At 45.3% G+C, this 15,070-nt stretch overlaps 1 protein-coding gene across 1 annotated transcript in view; it reads right to left on the bottom strand.

The window, feature by feature from the left end:
* LOC128349873 (uncharacterized) overlaps positions 1-15,070 on the bottom strand; it is a 39,896-nt gene that overhangs the window by 13,805 nt on the left and 11,021 nt on the right. Inside the window, exons 2-3 of the mRNA XM_053307045.1 lie at positions 6,834-6,987; positions 2,313-2,406 (exon numbers count right to left, since the gene is read on the bottom strand). Coding sequence (XP_053163020.1) covers positions 2,313-2,406; positions 6,834-6,987 — 248 coding nt within the window. The remainder of the gene's footprint in view (positions 1-2,312; positions 2,407-6,833; positions 6,988-15,070) is intronic.

Raw genomic sequence — 15,070 nt, 5'->3', positions numbered from 1 at the left:
TTTTAGTTCTTCTATAATCCTTCTCACATTTTTCATTTGCCTGCAATATTGAATAAAATAACTAGTGGCGAATTGAATCTCAAGGCAGTTAAATCTGGCAAAACTGATCTCTATCTGTGTATCAGAAGTACCATGTTTGATGGTGAATCTGGAAAATCATGGATGCCTGCATTATTATGATAATACAGTATTGTATTGCTTTCAAGAAGAAAGGGGTGATGACGGTTGCCAGGAAAACAAATTGGTATTCTTTGAACTGTTTCTCATTCCAAATTTGTCTTATCTCTGTGACCAGATTTTGATTCCTTTCTATCCTCTGATTTTTTAAAATACAGTATAATAATGGGAACAGTAGCATATATCAGATGCAGTTCTGTGTACACTTAGGCAGCTTAGCTAGTACTGAAGATGATAAATGGGGTTGTCGATGAAATATCTAGCTGATTAATCAGCTACCCTTTAACCAACTAATCAATTAATTGATATTAAATATGTGCATACATGACTAAAACCTCAATAAAGACATGTTTTTGAGATACTGAAGGAAGTATAAGATGATAGCTCTTTATAAAACCTGGTTCCCAGTGTTCTAGGATGGACCAAAGTCTACATCTCTAATGTAAGCTGGGACTAGTCACAAGGCGTAAACCAAGCACAGTATCTTGGTAGGGATACACAATACAACCTTGCTTGGACCCTATTTAATCTGTGGAGGCCCTCCTCCAAATTTCACCATTTAACGTTGGGAGAGCAGTAACTGGGTGACAAAAAACAGTGTTAGGTCCATGCACACACCGGAGCAACATCCATCTATACTGGTGCACCTTGTTCTCTTGCTTTCCTGCTTGGAGCTATCCAAGGTCCTGACCCCTTTTGCCTTGGAGCTGTCTGAGGCCTGTGCCTCTTCCAGATCCTGCCCTAGTGGAGGCCCTGACTTGGCCCAAAACAGAATACTCTGCCAGTGGGGCTCACATGATCAAATGCTTCCACACACCCATTTTCCAAAAGAAAACCCCTGCACATTGAAAACTAGATATCAGGGGAAAGAGATTTAGCACATTTCTTTGCTCGGGGGAGCCCCCACCTGCAATCTGACATGGAATCATAAAGGCAAAGGTTTGCCACTTTTTATTCTGCTTCGTAAGAACCAAACCTCCAGCAAACAAGACCAAGGACTACACTGTGAAGGGCATGGTCCTAACAGCAGCAGTTGTGCTTATTAATGGCTGGGATCACAAAGGGCAGGGAGCAGGCTTATCCTCTGCCCCTGTGGTATTTTGAATTGCAAACCATTTACTTCCTCCCATATAAATGAATGGTTGCCATTCACTCCTCTGGGTATAAATACAGTGCTTTGCCTGGAGAGACTGGCTGATATACCACACAGAGTCCTGCAATTCCAAGAGAGAGGCAGACACACTGCTTGCAAGCCAGTCTGCAGCCTGTCTGCATTACTTGCAAAGGCGGGGCTGCTCCATTGTCTTCTGAGGAGTGTGTCATCGCAATTGTGATACTACTCCCATAATTTCCAATGAGAGTAGAATCACAACTGTGAAGATACACTTCTTAGTAGACACAGAGCAGCCCTGCCTTCGCAAGCAGTGTTTGCAAGGCTGTAGAGTGGCTTACAAGTACCGTGTGTGCCTCTCTCTTGGACCTACAGACTTCTGTGCAATATGTCAGCCATTTTTGCCTTGAGGGCAAAACTAGCTCTGTCAACTGCCTATTGACTGGGATCCCCACAGGAAGGTGTATCTCATCTCCCCCCACCCACACACACACATTGAATCCCACCTCCATGCACACCCAACCCATTAGAATTGGATGTGTGTGTCTCTAGTTATTCAATAAAAATATTATTTTTAATTTCTCTATTTAATAAATGCTACTAAATAATGACCATTTCTCTAGTTATTTAATAAAAGCTACTATTGCTAGTTCCATGTCACAGTAGTCGCACACCAGAACACATCTTAAAATATAAACTCGTCTACCCTTCACTTGCAGCCCTGATGAAGCAACTTTGCCCTCACTAATTAATTTGAGCCTTCTAGTAATTTATCACCTAAAAGCTTAACTGAGTAATCTACCAATTAGACTTATTAGAGATGGTCTGCTCAATCTCTGTGCACATCCTTTAAGCGCCCATCTGTTTAAGTGATAGAGCTGCCTGAATGCATAGTTTTACCACTTCCTCACTGAAGTACATGTGAACTTAAGGGCTCTAATTCGATCAAGAAGCTAGTATTTTGCCATTACATTCCACTATCATCAACTGTTATGGAAGCTACAAACCAGATTCTCTTCTATACCTTCTCTCACTCGAGGGCAGCGGATTTGACTCCCTTGAACATCATGGTCTTCTAATTCATGCCAGGTGAGATACTTGAACGAATCTGATGGAAGCTTAGAAGGAGAGAAGCAAAATAAGGACAGTTTTTTCCTTCTGCCAAATATCTCTGAATCAGTATATTCATTTCATTCTGTTCTGAAGCAACAACGGGCATGTTCTTTTTTCAGTGCATTAGGTTACTGAAAATGGAAAAGACCAAAGCCACCCATATTTAACATGGCTGCAATTCAGATGGAAGTGTGTGAAACCATCACTCCACCAAAGAAAACCTTCACCTACTCTTTTTTTCCAAGTACATCCATATGCATTCTTGGAGTTAGATTGTGGGTGGCCCTGAGTTCTGTCTCCTTTCCTTGTTAGGTCAGCCTTACTACTGAGGTGCCTCAGTTTGAAATTAGCCCCCAGGAGGAAAAACAGGTTAAATAGTGCTCCGTCTCGACACCCACCTTACCCCAGTACTGGAGCAAATAAACTAAGGCTGGTCAATCTGAGGGTCTTCGGCTGTTGTTGGACTACAACTCTCATCATCCCCAGCTGCAATAAAATGTGGTTGGGGATGATGGGATCCAACAACAGCAGGAGAGACTCAGGTCACCCCTGAGATAAATGAAACACAACTCTCAACTCTGCAAGTGGGCATATAAGCTGACACTTCATGGCCCTATTCAGACACTGAGATATACAATCAGATATGCAATGAGATATGCAATCAGCACATATACATTGAGATATACAATCAGATATACAATGAGAAAATGAGATATACCACCAGCAAAGGGTGGTTGGAGGCAGTAAACCCAGCCATTTCTGATCATGAGAACCCACTGAATTCCCTCTGACCCAGCCCATCCTGATCTGGGTAGCCTCACTTCTCTACCCAAGTCTTTACTAAATAGAAGCCCTTGAACCTCAGTTCACTGCTCATTGTGGAGATCACAGCTGAAAACTGTTCCTGGGTGGCCAGCAGCCATCTTCATGATGGTTCCACGGCTAGAGGGGCCAATCGGAGAAGAGCTGCTGCTGTATTGATGGCTGCCTCTCTAGTGTGCATGGAATACATGCTAGGCTATTCTTGGAGAACCCAGCTCCGTTTTCCCATACTGGAACACTCAGCTGCCTCAGTCATCTGTGGGATGAGTGACCAGAGCCAAACAGAAGCTCTGCTCATCTATGGGGATCAGGGTAGGGGCTCTTCCCTCCCCCAAATCATCCTCAAATGATCATGTGGAAGACCTTAATATGTTGCACCCAGGGCTATCCCTGGGGGGGGGGCTTGAGGCTGAGGGCAAATCAGCATGTGCAGGGCCTCCTTAACATTTCAATATAATATACATATAATATACTATACATAATATAAGTGTGTGCATGCATGCATTCAGAGTGGGGCCTTTCTGATTCAACCTGAGCAGGATCCAAAATTAAGTGATTCAGGCAGCAGTATTGACTGATGCAGAAGGCAACATCAAAAGTAAAACTGGGAAAATGGAGTGTCTGGGTGCCTACTATACTTAGTGATAGCACATCTGCATACAAGCAGAAGGTCCCAGGTTCAGTCCCTGGCCTGGCAGCATCTCCAAGTAAGCCTGGGAAAGACTTCTGACTGAAACCTTGAAGAGATGCTGCCAGTCAGTGTAGAAAATGCACTGCTAGATGGACAAAGGCTAGAAGGACAAAGGGTCAGACTCCATATGTTTACCGGATCCAGTATCCCCTTTCCAACAACAGGCAGCCAGATGCCCCTAGAAGCTTGCAGTGCAGGGCATGAAGGCAAGGGGCTTCTCCCCACTGTTGCTCCTCAATAACATATTCAGAGTTGTCAAGGGTAGTCAACACAGTCAGGCAGAAGTCCACCCTCTCCCACAATTTCCAAATGCTGTTAGTGAACATATGCAGATCCACAAAATCTAAAGAGTTCTAAATACAGGGAAGCCTCATTATCTGCAAATTCATGATCTGCGGATTCGGCGTATCCATGGTTGGGTAAAGGACATCCAACCTAGACATGTGCTGGTGGGGGAAAGGGGGGGAACACATTGACCTCACGCATCCACACGTCGGAGGTGGCCGGAAATGACCGTGGAGGTCATTTCTGGCCATCATTTTATTTTTTGAAGCCACAAAATTGCTCACATTAAAATAATAAAATAAAAATGTGATTTGGGGGGGCATTGGGGGGGGGCACAGCGCGATGCAGGGGAGGCAGCACAGCATGGAGAGGAGCTATCCCATCATGTCCTCCCCCACAATTTGCCAAAAAACCCGGCATTTTTTTGCATTTTCCCCACAACTGGGAACCTAACCCTCAGTTCCCCACTGAGACAATGCCTCAATATTCACGGTTTCTGTATCTGAGGCACAACCGCAGAATGGAACCCCCGTGAATATCAAGGTCCTCCTTTATACATATATGTGGGCATTTTACTATTGATGACATTTATATTCTGCCCTTTCTCCAAGGAGCTCAGGGTTCCTTGTATCTCCCCCCGCCACTGCATTTTATGACTCACCCACCCATTTTATTCTGAGAGTATCTGGACTCAGGTTACCCAGTTAGTTTCATGGCTGAGCAGGGAGGGACCTGAACCCAGGCATTCCCAATCCTAACCCAAAACTCTAGCCACTACACCACACTGGCTCTCAAGTGTTCAATTGCATGGGGTACTGATGGTAGAAGATACAGGAAATTTGGATCCTGATTTTAGCGGTAGCATTTCCAGAGGTCCGTGGTCTCGGCGTTTAATCATGTTCATTTCAGTATCTTGTTAATTGAGGCTGGAATCCTATACTCACCCTGGAGTAAGTCCCATTGAGTACAATGGGGCTTCCTTCCAAGTAGACATGAATAAGATGCTCATGATCTTATGGGAAAGGAAAACCCTGCAGCATGAAAGCTGGGCTGCTCACCTCTTTTTCTTTCCTTAAAGAGATGTCAGCTTTTTTCCAAAAGAATACCCAAAGTGTAACTAATTAGACCCCCATAGATCCTTCCTCAGTGGGTGTCTCTCCCTTCACTGCAGTGCATTCCAAGCAGAAGCAATTTGCTTTTTCCTCTCTTCCTTGCTCAGCCCCCATCCCACCCCCCTTCACAGACCCCAGCCCCAAGCAGAGGCAACCTGCAATGGCCCCTTTCTCCTCCTTGCTTACTCCCCCCCCCCAATAGCAGCAACTTCATTCCCATTGGGGGCAGCAATGGGGAAGCAAAGGAAATAAATAAACCATGAAACAACTTACAGAGGAGCCAAGGCTTGAGGGAGGGGGTGGAAGGAACGGACAGGCAGGACAGACCACTGCACGTTGTCAGAGGAATGTTGGGAGCAGAGCAGAGGCAGCGATCAGCCTTCAATCTGCACACGGGCATGCACTGCAGAAACTCTCTCCTCCCCAGCAGACCTATCCAGCACCGATCTCCGCACTGGAGGAGGACCCACACATTCCCTGTCCTCTGGTGTTGGGTCTTCCCATGCATCTCCTCCACTCCTTTCCCAGCCAGCCCTCTGAGACCCACTGACATTCCCTAGTTCTCCATCACCTCCTTGTCAGAAACCAATGTACAAAATCCATCTCCCTGATTGGCTGCTGACTCAATCAGCAGCCAATCCATGAGGCAGATTTCTTGTCCTGGTTTTTGACTGGTGTTTGCAGAAACCTAGCAAATGTCATTGGGACTTGGAGGGCTAGCTGGGAGAGGAGCAGAAGTGAGCAGGCAAGGGGCCTGGAGGAGAGGGGGCTTGGGTCAATCACCCCAGTTGCCCTGCCCAAAGAATGGCTCTGGTTGTACCTGTGTTCAGAGTTTGTACACACATACATGTTTTTGTGTGAATGACAATGAATGCATTCATTTTAAATGAATTATCCTGAAATGTGCCCTGAAATGTAGGATACAGATAGGAAAGTGCATTGCTGTAGCTCATTACATAAGCATGTGAATAATTGTACCTATGTACAGTTCTGTGCCAGTGTACACTGTACACTCATTGTATGTGTGCTTAACATAACTTGTGAATAGGGCTCATGTCTCAGTCAGAGCTATGGAGTCATTCTGTTTCATTCATGGAAGCCCTATCTTCTCCCATTACAAAAGCCAATCTCTCGTGTCTGAATAAATAATTGGCACCAATGGAAGATAATAGCAGTTTTGAGGGCACAGTTTTGTTGGGACTGCACAAGAGGAAAGGGCTAACCCCACCTCCCCCCCACCCCCCCGTAATGTGGTCCAGATTCTGATTGTGCTCCCCCATCCGGCAGCTGCAAAATAACTTAAATAAATAGATTGTGAACCTCCCAGATATTTGCATATGGGGTGGTATAGAAATGCGCTAAATAAATAAATAAAATTGCAAAGTCAAACTATATGTTTAACATGATGTGCAGTTGGGCCCTGGAGAACGTTTTCACTGTCGTGATGCAGAAGGAGAAGCTAGTAGTGAGGTTACCATCAATTTGTGCTTCTTTCCACAGAACCCAGAACCAGAATGCTTACTGGAGAGGCAATGCCGGAATCACAGCTGGGTTGAAGAATCCCTCTGTTCCTTGACGAGAGCACTGGCAAAAGGATTTCTGTATCACTTAGATCAGAGCAAGGGGATGAATGGGAGGTACAGAATCGAAGGCAGCTTGTGTTTAGACCTGAGGAGCTAAGGAGATAATGTTTTTTAAAAAAATGTTTATTGAACATTTCCCCTCATTTACAACACATTTAATTCCTCGTTATCATTGTAATGATCACTGTCATTGTAATGATCCTCTTACCTACCTCACATTCCCATACTTATCCACTGAATAAAGGAAGGAAAGGAAAGGAAATGAAAGCAGAAAAAGAGGAAGGAGAGAAAGAGAGAGACATTTCTGTAACATATGGGTGCCTAGGTGGATTAGCAATTTGGGTCGAATTAGGGGTGATTTGCTTTGACCATGAATCGGGCCCTATATTTTGAGGGTGATTCAATTTGAAGCCAAATTGCCCCTGATTCAACCTGAATCAATTCAACCGGGGGCAATTTGGCCTCAGATTGAATCATCCTCAAAATAGGTCAAAGTGAATTCAGAGTCATTCAGGGTCAAAGTGAATCACCCCTGATTCGACCCAAATCAATTCAGGTGATTTGAAGGTCATTTTGAGCCCCATTTTGCTGGGAAAATGACCCTCAAAATGGCACCTTTTTCTGCGGAGAGCTAGTCTACCAATTGGGTTTGGAAGGTAAACCAGCTCTCCCCTCTGGACCAGTCCTCCAAGGCAGGTAGACATGCTAAGAAAGGAGCAGAGGGCTGGTCTACCTGCTGATCCCAATTGGTAGACCAGCTCTCCTCAGAAAAAAGCAGCATTTAGAGGCCTGTTTATCCAGCAAAAGGGCCTCAAAATGGCATTCAAATCACCCAAATTGATTTGGGGATGATTCGTCGAGACAGCTAGCCAAGCCGGCTGTTCTCAGCAAATCATTTTATAGTTCTGTGATGCAATCTTGATCTGGGTACACTCCTAATAAGGAGATTAGAAAATGTATGGTTGCATTTTAGTGTACATATCGTTCTAGGAATTTGTGTCAGATCTTTTACCACTTTTTTCTGATTTATCATCCTTGGCGAAGGCCCATTTTCTATGCTGAGCAAGATCATGTAAATTTTGTACCCAGTCCTCCACTTTAGAAACAGTTCGGTGTTGCAGTCTTAACTGTTTTGCCTCAATAGTCATTGTCTGGAATGCAAATCTAGGTTGCATGTATTTGGGGGCATACACCAGTATTGCATTTTTGTCCTTTAGTTCTAAATTTGTGTCCAATGTCATGTTTATTCTGATAATGATATATTTCTAGAAACTTTGTATAATAGGGCAATAAGAAATTTCAAGGTAACAAAGTGGTTTCTGTTTTGACGAATTATGTTAGCAACAATTTTAAGGAACTGAAAACAGACATTCCAATGTTCTGAAGCTAGATTGCACAAAAATAGCATGCAGCGGAGGTGGGGGGAGGAGATTTTAAAGTGATCTTGGAGAATATCTAAATATATCTATTTCCATAAGAGCTGGAGATGTTAATATCCTTATAGATGTATAACTGGAGAACCTGCGGGCAAGAAGGAGATACTGGCAGACTCAGAGTAATCCATAGATTAGACAGTTTCACAAAACCTGAAGGGGAAAAATACCCTAAGGGTGCAAACCCCCTCCCCCACAAACTGCCCCAATGCAGCTCAAAGGAGTGGAATGTTTGTGGACTCGGAGAACAGTTAAGATACAAAGTGGGCAGAGCTAATGGAACTCAGTGTGGTGAGGAGGGGGAAAGGATGAACAAAAAGATTCAAAAATTTCTCAGCTAGAAGAATATTCCCTCAAGACAGTCACAATTACTTTCTTTGAGGGAAAAGTGCCTCAAACCTTCAGCATCTTCAGGCACAGGCTCAAGTAACACATACACACCAGGGGTATACTACAATATTTTGTTGTGGGTCCATACTTGTGCAGTAAAAATAGCCATGACAGATCAGAGTAAAAGCCCTTCTTGTCCAGTACACATGCAGACCAAAGGCAACAGATCTAGGGTTATACCACACAAAAACTAGTGACAATGGAGGGAATGTGTTTCTCACTGTTCTTGCCCTCATATAGCAAGTAATGAACCTAAAGTTGCCAGGAAGGCATACCTACCCACTTAGTATTACTACCACCATTCAGGAGGGGAGCTACTGGGATATAAGCCAGATCAGCAACAAAGCCTCTCAGATTCATAGCCAGAAATGATATAGTATGAGGGCCTAAATATATACTGGGAATGCTGGAAGTTAAGGACTTTGCGCTGTCTCTTGTCTCAGACAGTGGAGGACCGACTAGTGAGTCAGAGGGCTAGAGGGTCAAGACATTGGTCATCCCTTCTCTACTGCTCTGACACTGTCCCTTTGGAATGTAGATTGGTACTCTTAGGGATTAACTTCCTTCCTCTCTCTCTTCCCTACCTGTCCTTCTACCTTGCAACATGGCAAGCTCCTCTCCCTGCACTGTGTGTGCAGAGAAGATGCAGAATCCATCTGCATCCAGCTAGATAGATAGATTAGATATTCTAACTCCTCACTTTCCTATCTAGAATGGAGTTCCTTAATAAATGCCTTATATATTGATTTGAAACTATGAATTGGCTCCAAGTTACTTTACTCGCAGCATACACGCATGCCTAACTAAGAGTTCCACTGTGTTGTGCCTCTGTGCACTCTGCTATAATGAGAAAGGGATTCTCTCACCACAGAGAATTCCCAACAGGAAGTGCATATTGTATGTCAGTATGGAACTACAGACCCCTAAATACAAGTCTGATATGTTTAAAGGAATTTAATTTAATTCAGAGAGGAACTCCTAGTGTATATATCCCTAAGGGAGTGAGGCTCCTACAGGACTTCTGTGACTAAGAGAGCCAGTGTTAGACTAGATTAGATTAGAGTGTCAGACTAGGGCAGGGAAGAACTAGACTTTTCAGCCTGGCTGAAACTGAGAACCTTTCAGCCCAGCTGGTAGCTGAGGTTAAGAAAGTGAGCGATCCCTTAACCCGGGCTATCTGCTCATGTGTGAACACGGGCTGCGTCCAGCCCGGAAGCATCTTCAGGCACAGAGAGATGGGTGATTAGAGCACCTGTCTCTTGGGGGGATCCCCCAATGCATTGTGCATGTTGAGCAGTGCATTGTGGGATTCACGGAGGCTGGGACACATGCAGCGCTACTTTTCTGGAAGCATGGTCCGTACTCCCAGAATCATAACATCACTCATCTGGGGGGAAGGTGAGTAAAACAAGCCTCCCCCCCACCTACTGTCCCACCTCCCTGGATGGGTGAATGACCCCCATCTCTCTCTCTCTCTCTCTCTCTCTCTCTCTCTCTCTCTCTCTCTCTCTCTTTCTCTCTGCCTTCCTTACATACAGTAGCCTTTCTCTCTCTCTCTTTTTTTTGTAGACAACCAATCAGATTGAATTCAAGTTTCCCTCCTGAACTTTCCCTCCTAAACAAAACAATAACATGGTGAATGTTTGACCTATTGCATGGCCATTAGAACAGAACATGGGGAACAGGTAGACATTTCAAAACATGGACAACACAATGAAAACAAGCAGGTAAACACAAAGTGGAAGATTAGATCTTAGCCTCCACAGTGATTTTGGACCAGTCACTGTCTCTGAATCTTGCCAGCCTCATGGGGTTGGTGTGAGAATAAGAAGGGGAGGGAAGAACCAGATATACTGCCCTGAGCTCTGGGAGAAATGGCAGGGCAAAATGTTATTGGCTGATATCTTGATTAAGTGCAGACTAAAGCTGTGTTGTCCCATAAGAGGGGATGAAGAATGGTCTCCTTTTCTTTCTGCAGCTGCTTGCACCACCCAGAAACATGTCCCTGAGTCCCCTAAGACTCAGGGACATGTTTCTGGGTGGTGCAAGCAGCTGCTGAAGAAAGGGGGAGATTGTTTCCCCCTGCTCGTGCCAGCATGGCCTTAGTTTGGAACTCAACAATGCTGCATCGATGCTTCCTTTGTCAGAATATTGGCCACTAAATCCTCCTAAGAGCAATAGGTTTGTTTGCTTTTCTTTAAATCTTGCTTTCCCCAGAGCAGGATTATATACATACATGTTTTATCCTTACAACAACCCCATGAAGTAGGTTAGGCTGAGAGATACATGACTGGCCCAGAGTCACCCAGTGAGTTTCATGGCTGAATAGGGATTTGAACTCGGGTTTCTCCAGTCCTAGTCCAACACCAGGCTGGCTCTAAGGATCCACTAGGTTCGAATGGGTCAAGCGATAGTCCCTGACTCCCTATATGGGCTTCCAGTTCAGTTTGTTCACTGGTCTCTGCAGGCTCTGCTTGGTCCTGGCTATCTGCTTTCCCCACTCCTTCGCTCATCCTCTGCCTTGCTTTATCCTGACTGCCCTCCCGCCCCCCAGCTTGAATGGAGCTGGCTCTGAACACATATGAGTTTATACTTACGCCACATAAGCTTATTATTTTGTTGGGCAAGAGAATTGAAATTGTTTTTATTCTTTATTGCATAGATGGTGCAATTTTTGAGGTTGTGATTTCAAGCAAATGAACATCTCAAAAGGCACGGAGAAGTCTATTGTGGAATATCTTGATAGATATTCATGTTGACCCTGAGTAGCACAGCAAATTCCGCACACCACGCTCCTGTTATTGTACAAGTCCCAGGATCTGTCACAAAACATGATTATAACAGCTGCACAAGGGAACAGAGGAAGACATGCAACTATAAAATGCTCCACTATGAATGGTAATGGAAGCTTCCTTCTAAGCAAGAACGTAAGACCAATATAAAAGCACTAAGTGGCTGCGAATTGAAGCAGTGTTGCTATTTGGGAATAATCCTGAACAGAATCATAAATTGCTTTGGCAATGCTCATAGGCTGGAAAAAACAGAGAGAGAAAATAGTTTTGCAAAATATTTTGTACCAGGTCTGCTTAAGATAGCCCAGCCAGTGTTATTCAAACATCTTTCCCTAAGAGAAACCCTTTCCACACTGATTTCTTTCCTCTGTAGGAGAGGCCCTCTTGGTAGTGCCACCATTGTCAGCAGTTAAAGGGGTAGGGGCACGTGAGAGGGCTTTCTCTGTGGTGGCCCGAGGCTGTGGAATGCCCTCCCCTCTGAGGTGCACCAAGCTCCAACATTGTGCACATTCAGGAGAACGGTGAAGATGCACCTCTTTACCTTTGACTAGTAATGGAGTGATTCTTCCCCTCTCAGGCACTGTATTTTTTACTGTAATTTTGATTTTATGATGCTGGATTTTAATTATGTTTTATACTGGTTTCATTGTAACCTGCTCTGAAACCTTTGGGTATAGGGCAGGCTAGAAAGACAAACAAATAAGTCTGACAAAGACCCCCTGCACGTGCACCATGGAACCCCTGTGCATTGCAGAGGACCCTGGGATTTCATTATAAAGCAGGGTGTCAGTTCACATAGAGCACTAGCCAGACCTCTGCCTGCAGTGTGATGGAGGGAAGAATCTGTCGTGGTGGACAATCTGCATATGAGAGAAGTTTGTCTCTCATGTCTGATCCTCTCATTGAGGAACCCATCAATCATCATCAATCAACAATCATTTTTTGACATTCATAAGAACCTTTCTGGATCAGATCAAAAGCCCAGGTAAGGCAGAGTTTCAAATGGGTACATCCCATCCCTGCCTGGAGATGCCAAATAGTCTTCAGCATGCTCTTCTACCGGATTGTGGCTCTACCTTTAGTGAGATAGGCAGTAGCTCAATAGAAGAGTGTCTAGCAGAAGGTCCCAGGATCAATTCCAGGCATCTCTAGGCAGGGGTGAGAAAATATCTATTTGAAGCTCTGGGGAGCTGCTGCCAGTCAGTGTAGATAATACTCAGCAAGCTGGACCAATGGTCTGACTCAGTATAAGGCAGATTCCTATGTAACCTATGTAACATTCTGCTATGTAACATTCTGGGAGGAGACCTAGTCTTGTGGTATTAAGGGGGCAAGGATGACTTGCCCCCTTAAGCTAAGCAGGTTCTGCCCTGGTTGCATATAAATGGGAGACTTGATGTGTGAGCACTGTAAGATATTCCTCTTAGGGGATGTAGCCTCTCCGGGAAGAGCATCTAGGTTCCAAGTTCCTTCCCTGGTGGCATCTCCAAAATAGGGCTGAGAGAGATTCATGCCTGCAACCTTGGAAAAGCCGCTGCCAGTCTGTGTAGACAATACTGAGCTAGATGGACCAATGGTCTGACTCAGTATATGGCAGCTTCCTATGTTCCCACACTGGCCAACCAGATGCCTCTGGTTCAAGCAGGGCATGAAGACCTCCCCCACTGTTGCTCAGCAGCAGCACCCACTAGGGCAACCAAGGCAGTTTCTTCCCCATAGCCAGGTCGGAAGACTGACTGGAAAGCCTCTAAGCCTGTCCACCTGCTCAGGCAACACAGACTTGGGTACAGACATCATGCTGCCTGTGCATCCCTCTTCAGCACCTGTCTGTAGAGGGCAGCACTGAGCAAGGAGAGAGAGCCTCCATGTGATTAAAAACCTGGTTGCCCAGATTTCTAAATCACAGAAGGAGTCTCTCCTCACATTCAGAGGCTGCTGTCCGGAGGCAAGTGCTGAAGGAAGGAACAGGGTGCATGTGGCCGGGAAGCATATGTGGCCGGGAAGCATGGCCAGGACACTCTTGTTTATCCCCTGGGCCCTTTGCAATGCCATTCATGAAGGACAAATGCCTGGTTAGGGCTGTAGGTGGTTTCTGTGACATGGTGCACATTGAAGCTATAATCTACCTGGCCATGGTAGCTGCTGCCATTGTACCGTGTTGGCCTGGTGTATATTGTGTTGGTGTAATATTTATACTCTAAGGTCTTGACACAGCGCTGGGGAAATTGCAGGCTTTTGCTTTTGGAGAGCAATTAGTTGGAACAGACTTTAACCCCCTAATCCAGGTTATAGTCTATTTGCTCCAATTCTGAAATGTGTGAGATTCCAGACATTACAATAGGATTATTGCAGGTTCACTTGTCTCTGGGTCTTTGTATTAAATATAACGTTGGAGAAGAGAAAAGCCTTCATGGGGAAAAAAGGGGGGCGGGAGGCAAGAGCAATATAGAGCAAACTGATCTGGCAGGAGGATGTCAGTATACCACGCTGGTTGCAGACTTGCTCTTATGTTATGTGAAGTGTTGCTCTCCTTAGACCATGTATCTTGATAAGAGGATAGGGAGCATCTATATATATATAATTCTCCTGGGTGTGCCTTGAAATGTGCATCCCGGCAGCCCAGCTGATTGGCTGGGCTGCGGAGGCGCCTGATTGGCTGAGGCGCACCCAGGACGATTAGTTGCCATGGCAGCGGCAGGCCTGGCCGCGGAGGCCAGAGGTGGTGGCGGGTCCGGCCCAGACACAGAGGCAAGACCCAGGAGCGGGGAAAGAAGGGGGGGGGGCAGAAGTGGCAGTGGGAAGGAAAGGCGGCTGGACCCAGAATCGGAGACTGGGGCAGAAGGTGGGGGGAAGAGGTAACTGCCAGCCCCAAAGAGTGCACAGATGCTCTGTGTGGGGTCAGCTAGTTTTTAGTTAAAAGACCAGTTTGGAATGACAGGATCACCTGCTGCATAGAAGAGAAAGTTCTCTATATATGAGAGATTATAATATTCCATTCATTCATTCATTCATTCATTCATTCATTCATTCAGTACATTTATATCCTGCTCTTCCTCCAAGGAGCTCAGAGCAGTGTACATGGTTATTTTTTATCCCCACAACTACCCTGTGAGGTAGGTTAGGCTGAGAGATACATGACTGGCCCAGAGTCACCCAGTGAGTTTCATGGTTGAATGGAGATTCAAACTCGGGTCTTCCCAGTCCAGGTCATGGGGCTCTACTTCAGTGGTAGAGCATTTACTTTGCATGCATACAGTCCCAAGTTCAGTCGCTGGCATCTCCAGGTAGGGCTGGGAAAGAATCCAGCCTGAAACCTTGGAGCAGGGCTGCACAACCCAAATGCCCTGGTGGGCCAGAACCAACCACAACTTGGCATGCAGGGGCCGAAGTCGATTTTTAGCACATTACTACATTAAAATTAGCATATTGCAAAATTAAAAATATGATTAGTTACTTGTGGATCTCTTCCCCTATCAAGTGACCCACAGTTTTAACAAAGGAAAGTGGCCAGAAAGTAGGTCCTGTCCCTGCTCAGTCAGTGGGGCCCCTGGAGTGCATGCC

The sequence above is a fragment of the Hemicordylus capensis genome, chromosome 3 (assembly GCF_027244095.1).
Source record: "Hemicordylus capensis ecotype Gifberg chromosome 3, rHemCap1.1.pri, whole genome shotgun sequence".
In the NCBI taxonomy this organism is placed as follows: Eukaryota; Metazoa; Chordata; class Lepidosauria; order Squamata; family Cordylidae; genus Hemicordylus; species Hemicordylus capensis.
Note: the sequence above shows the minus strand (reverse complement) of the source record. Positions and strands in the feature narration are given on the sequence as shown.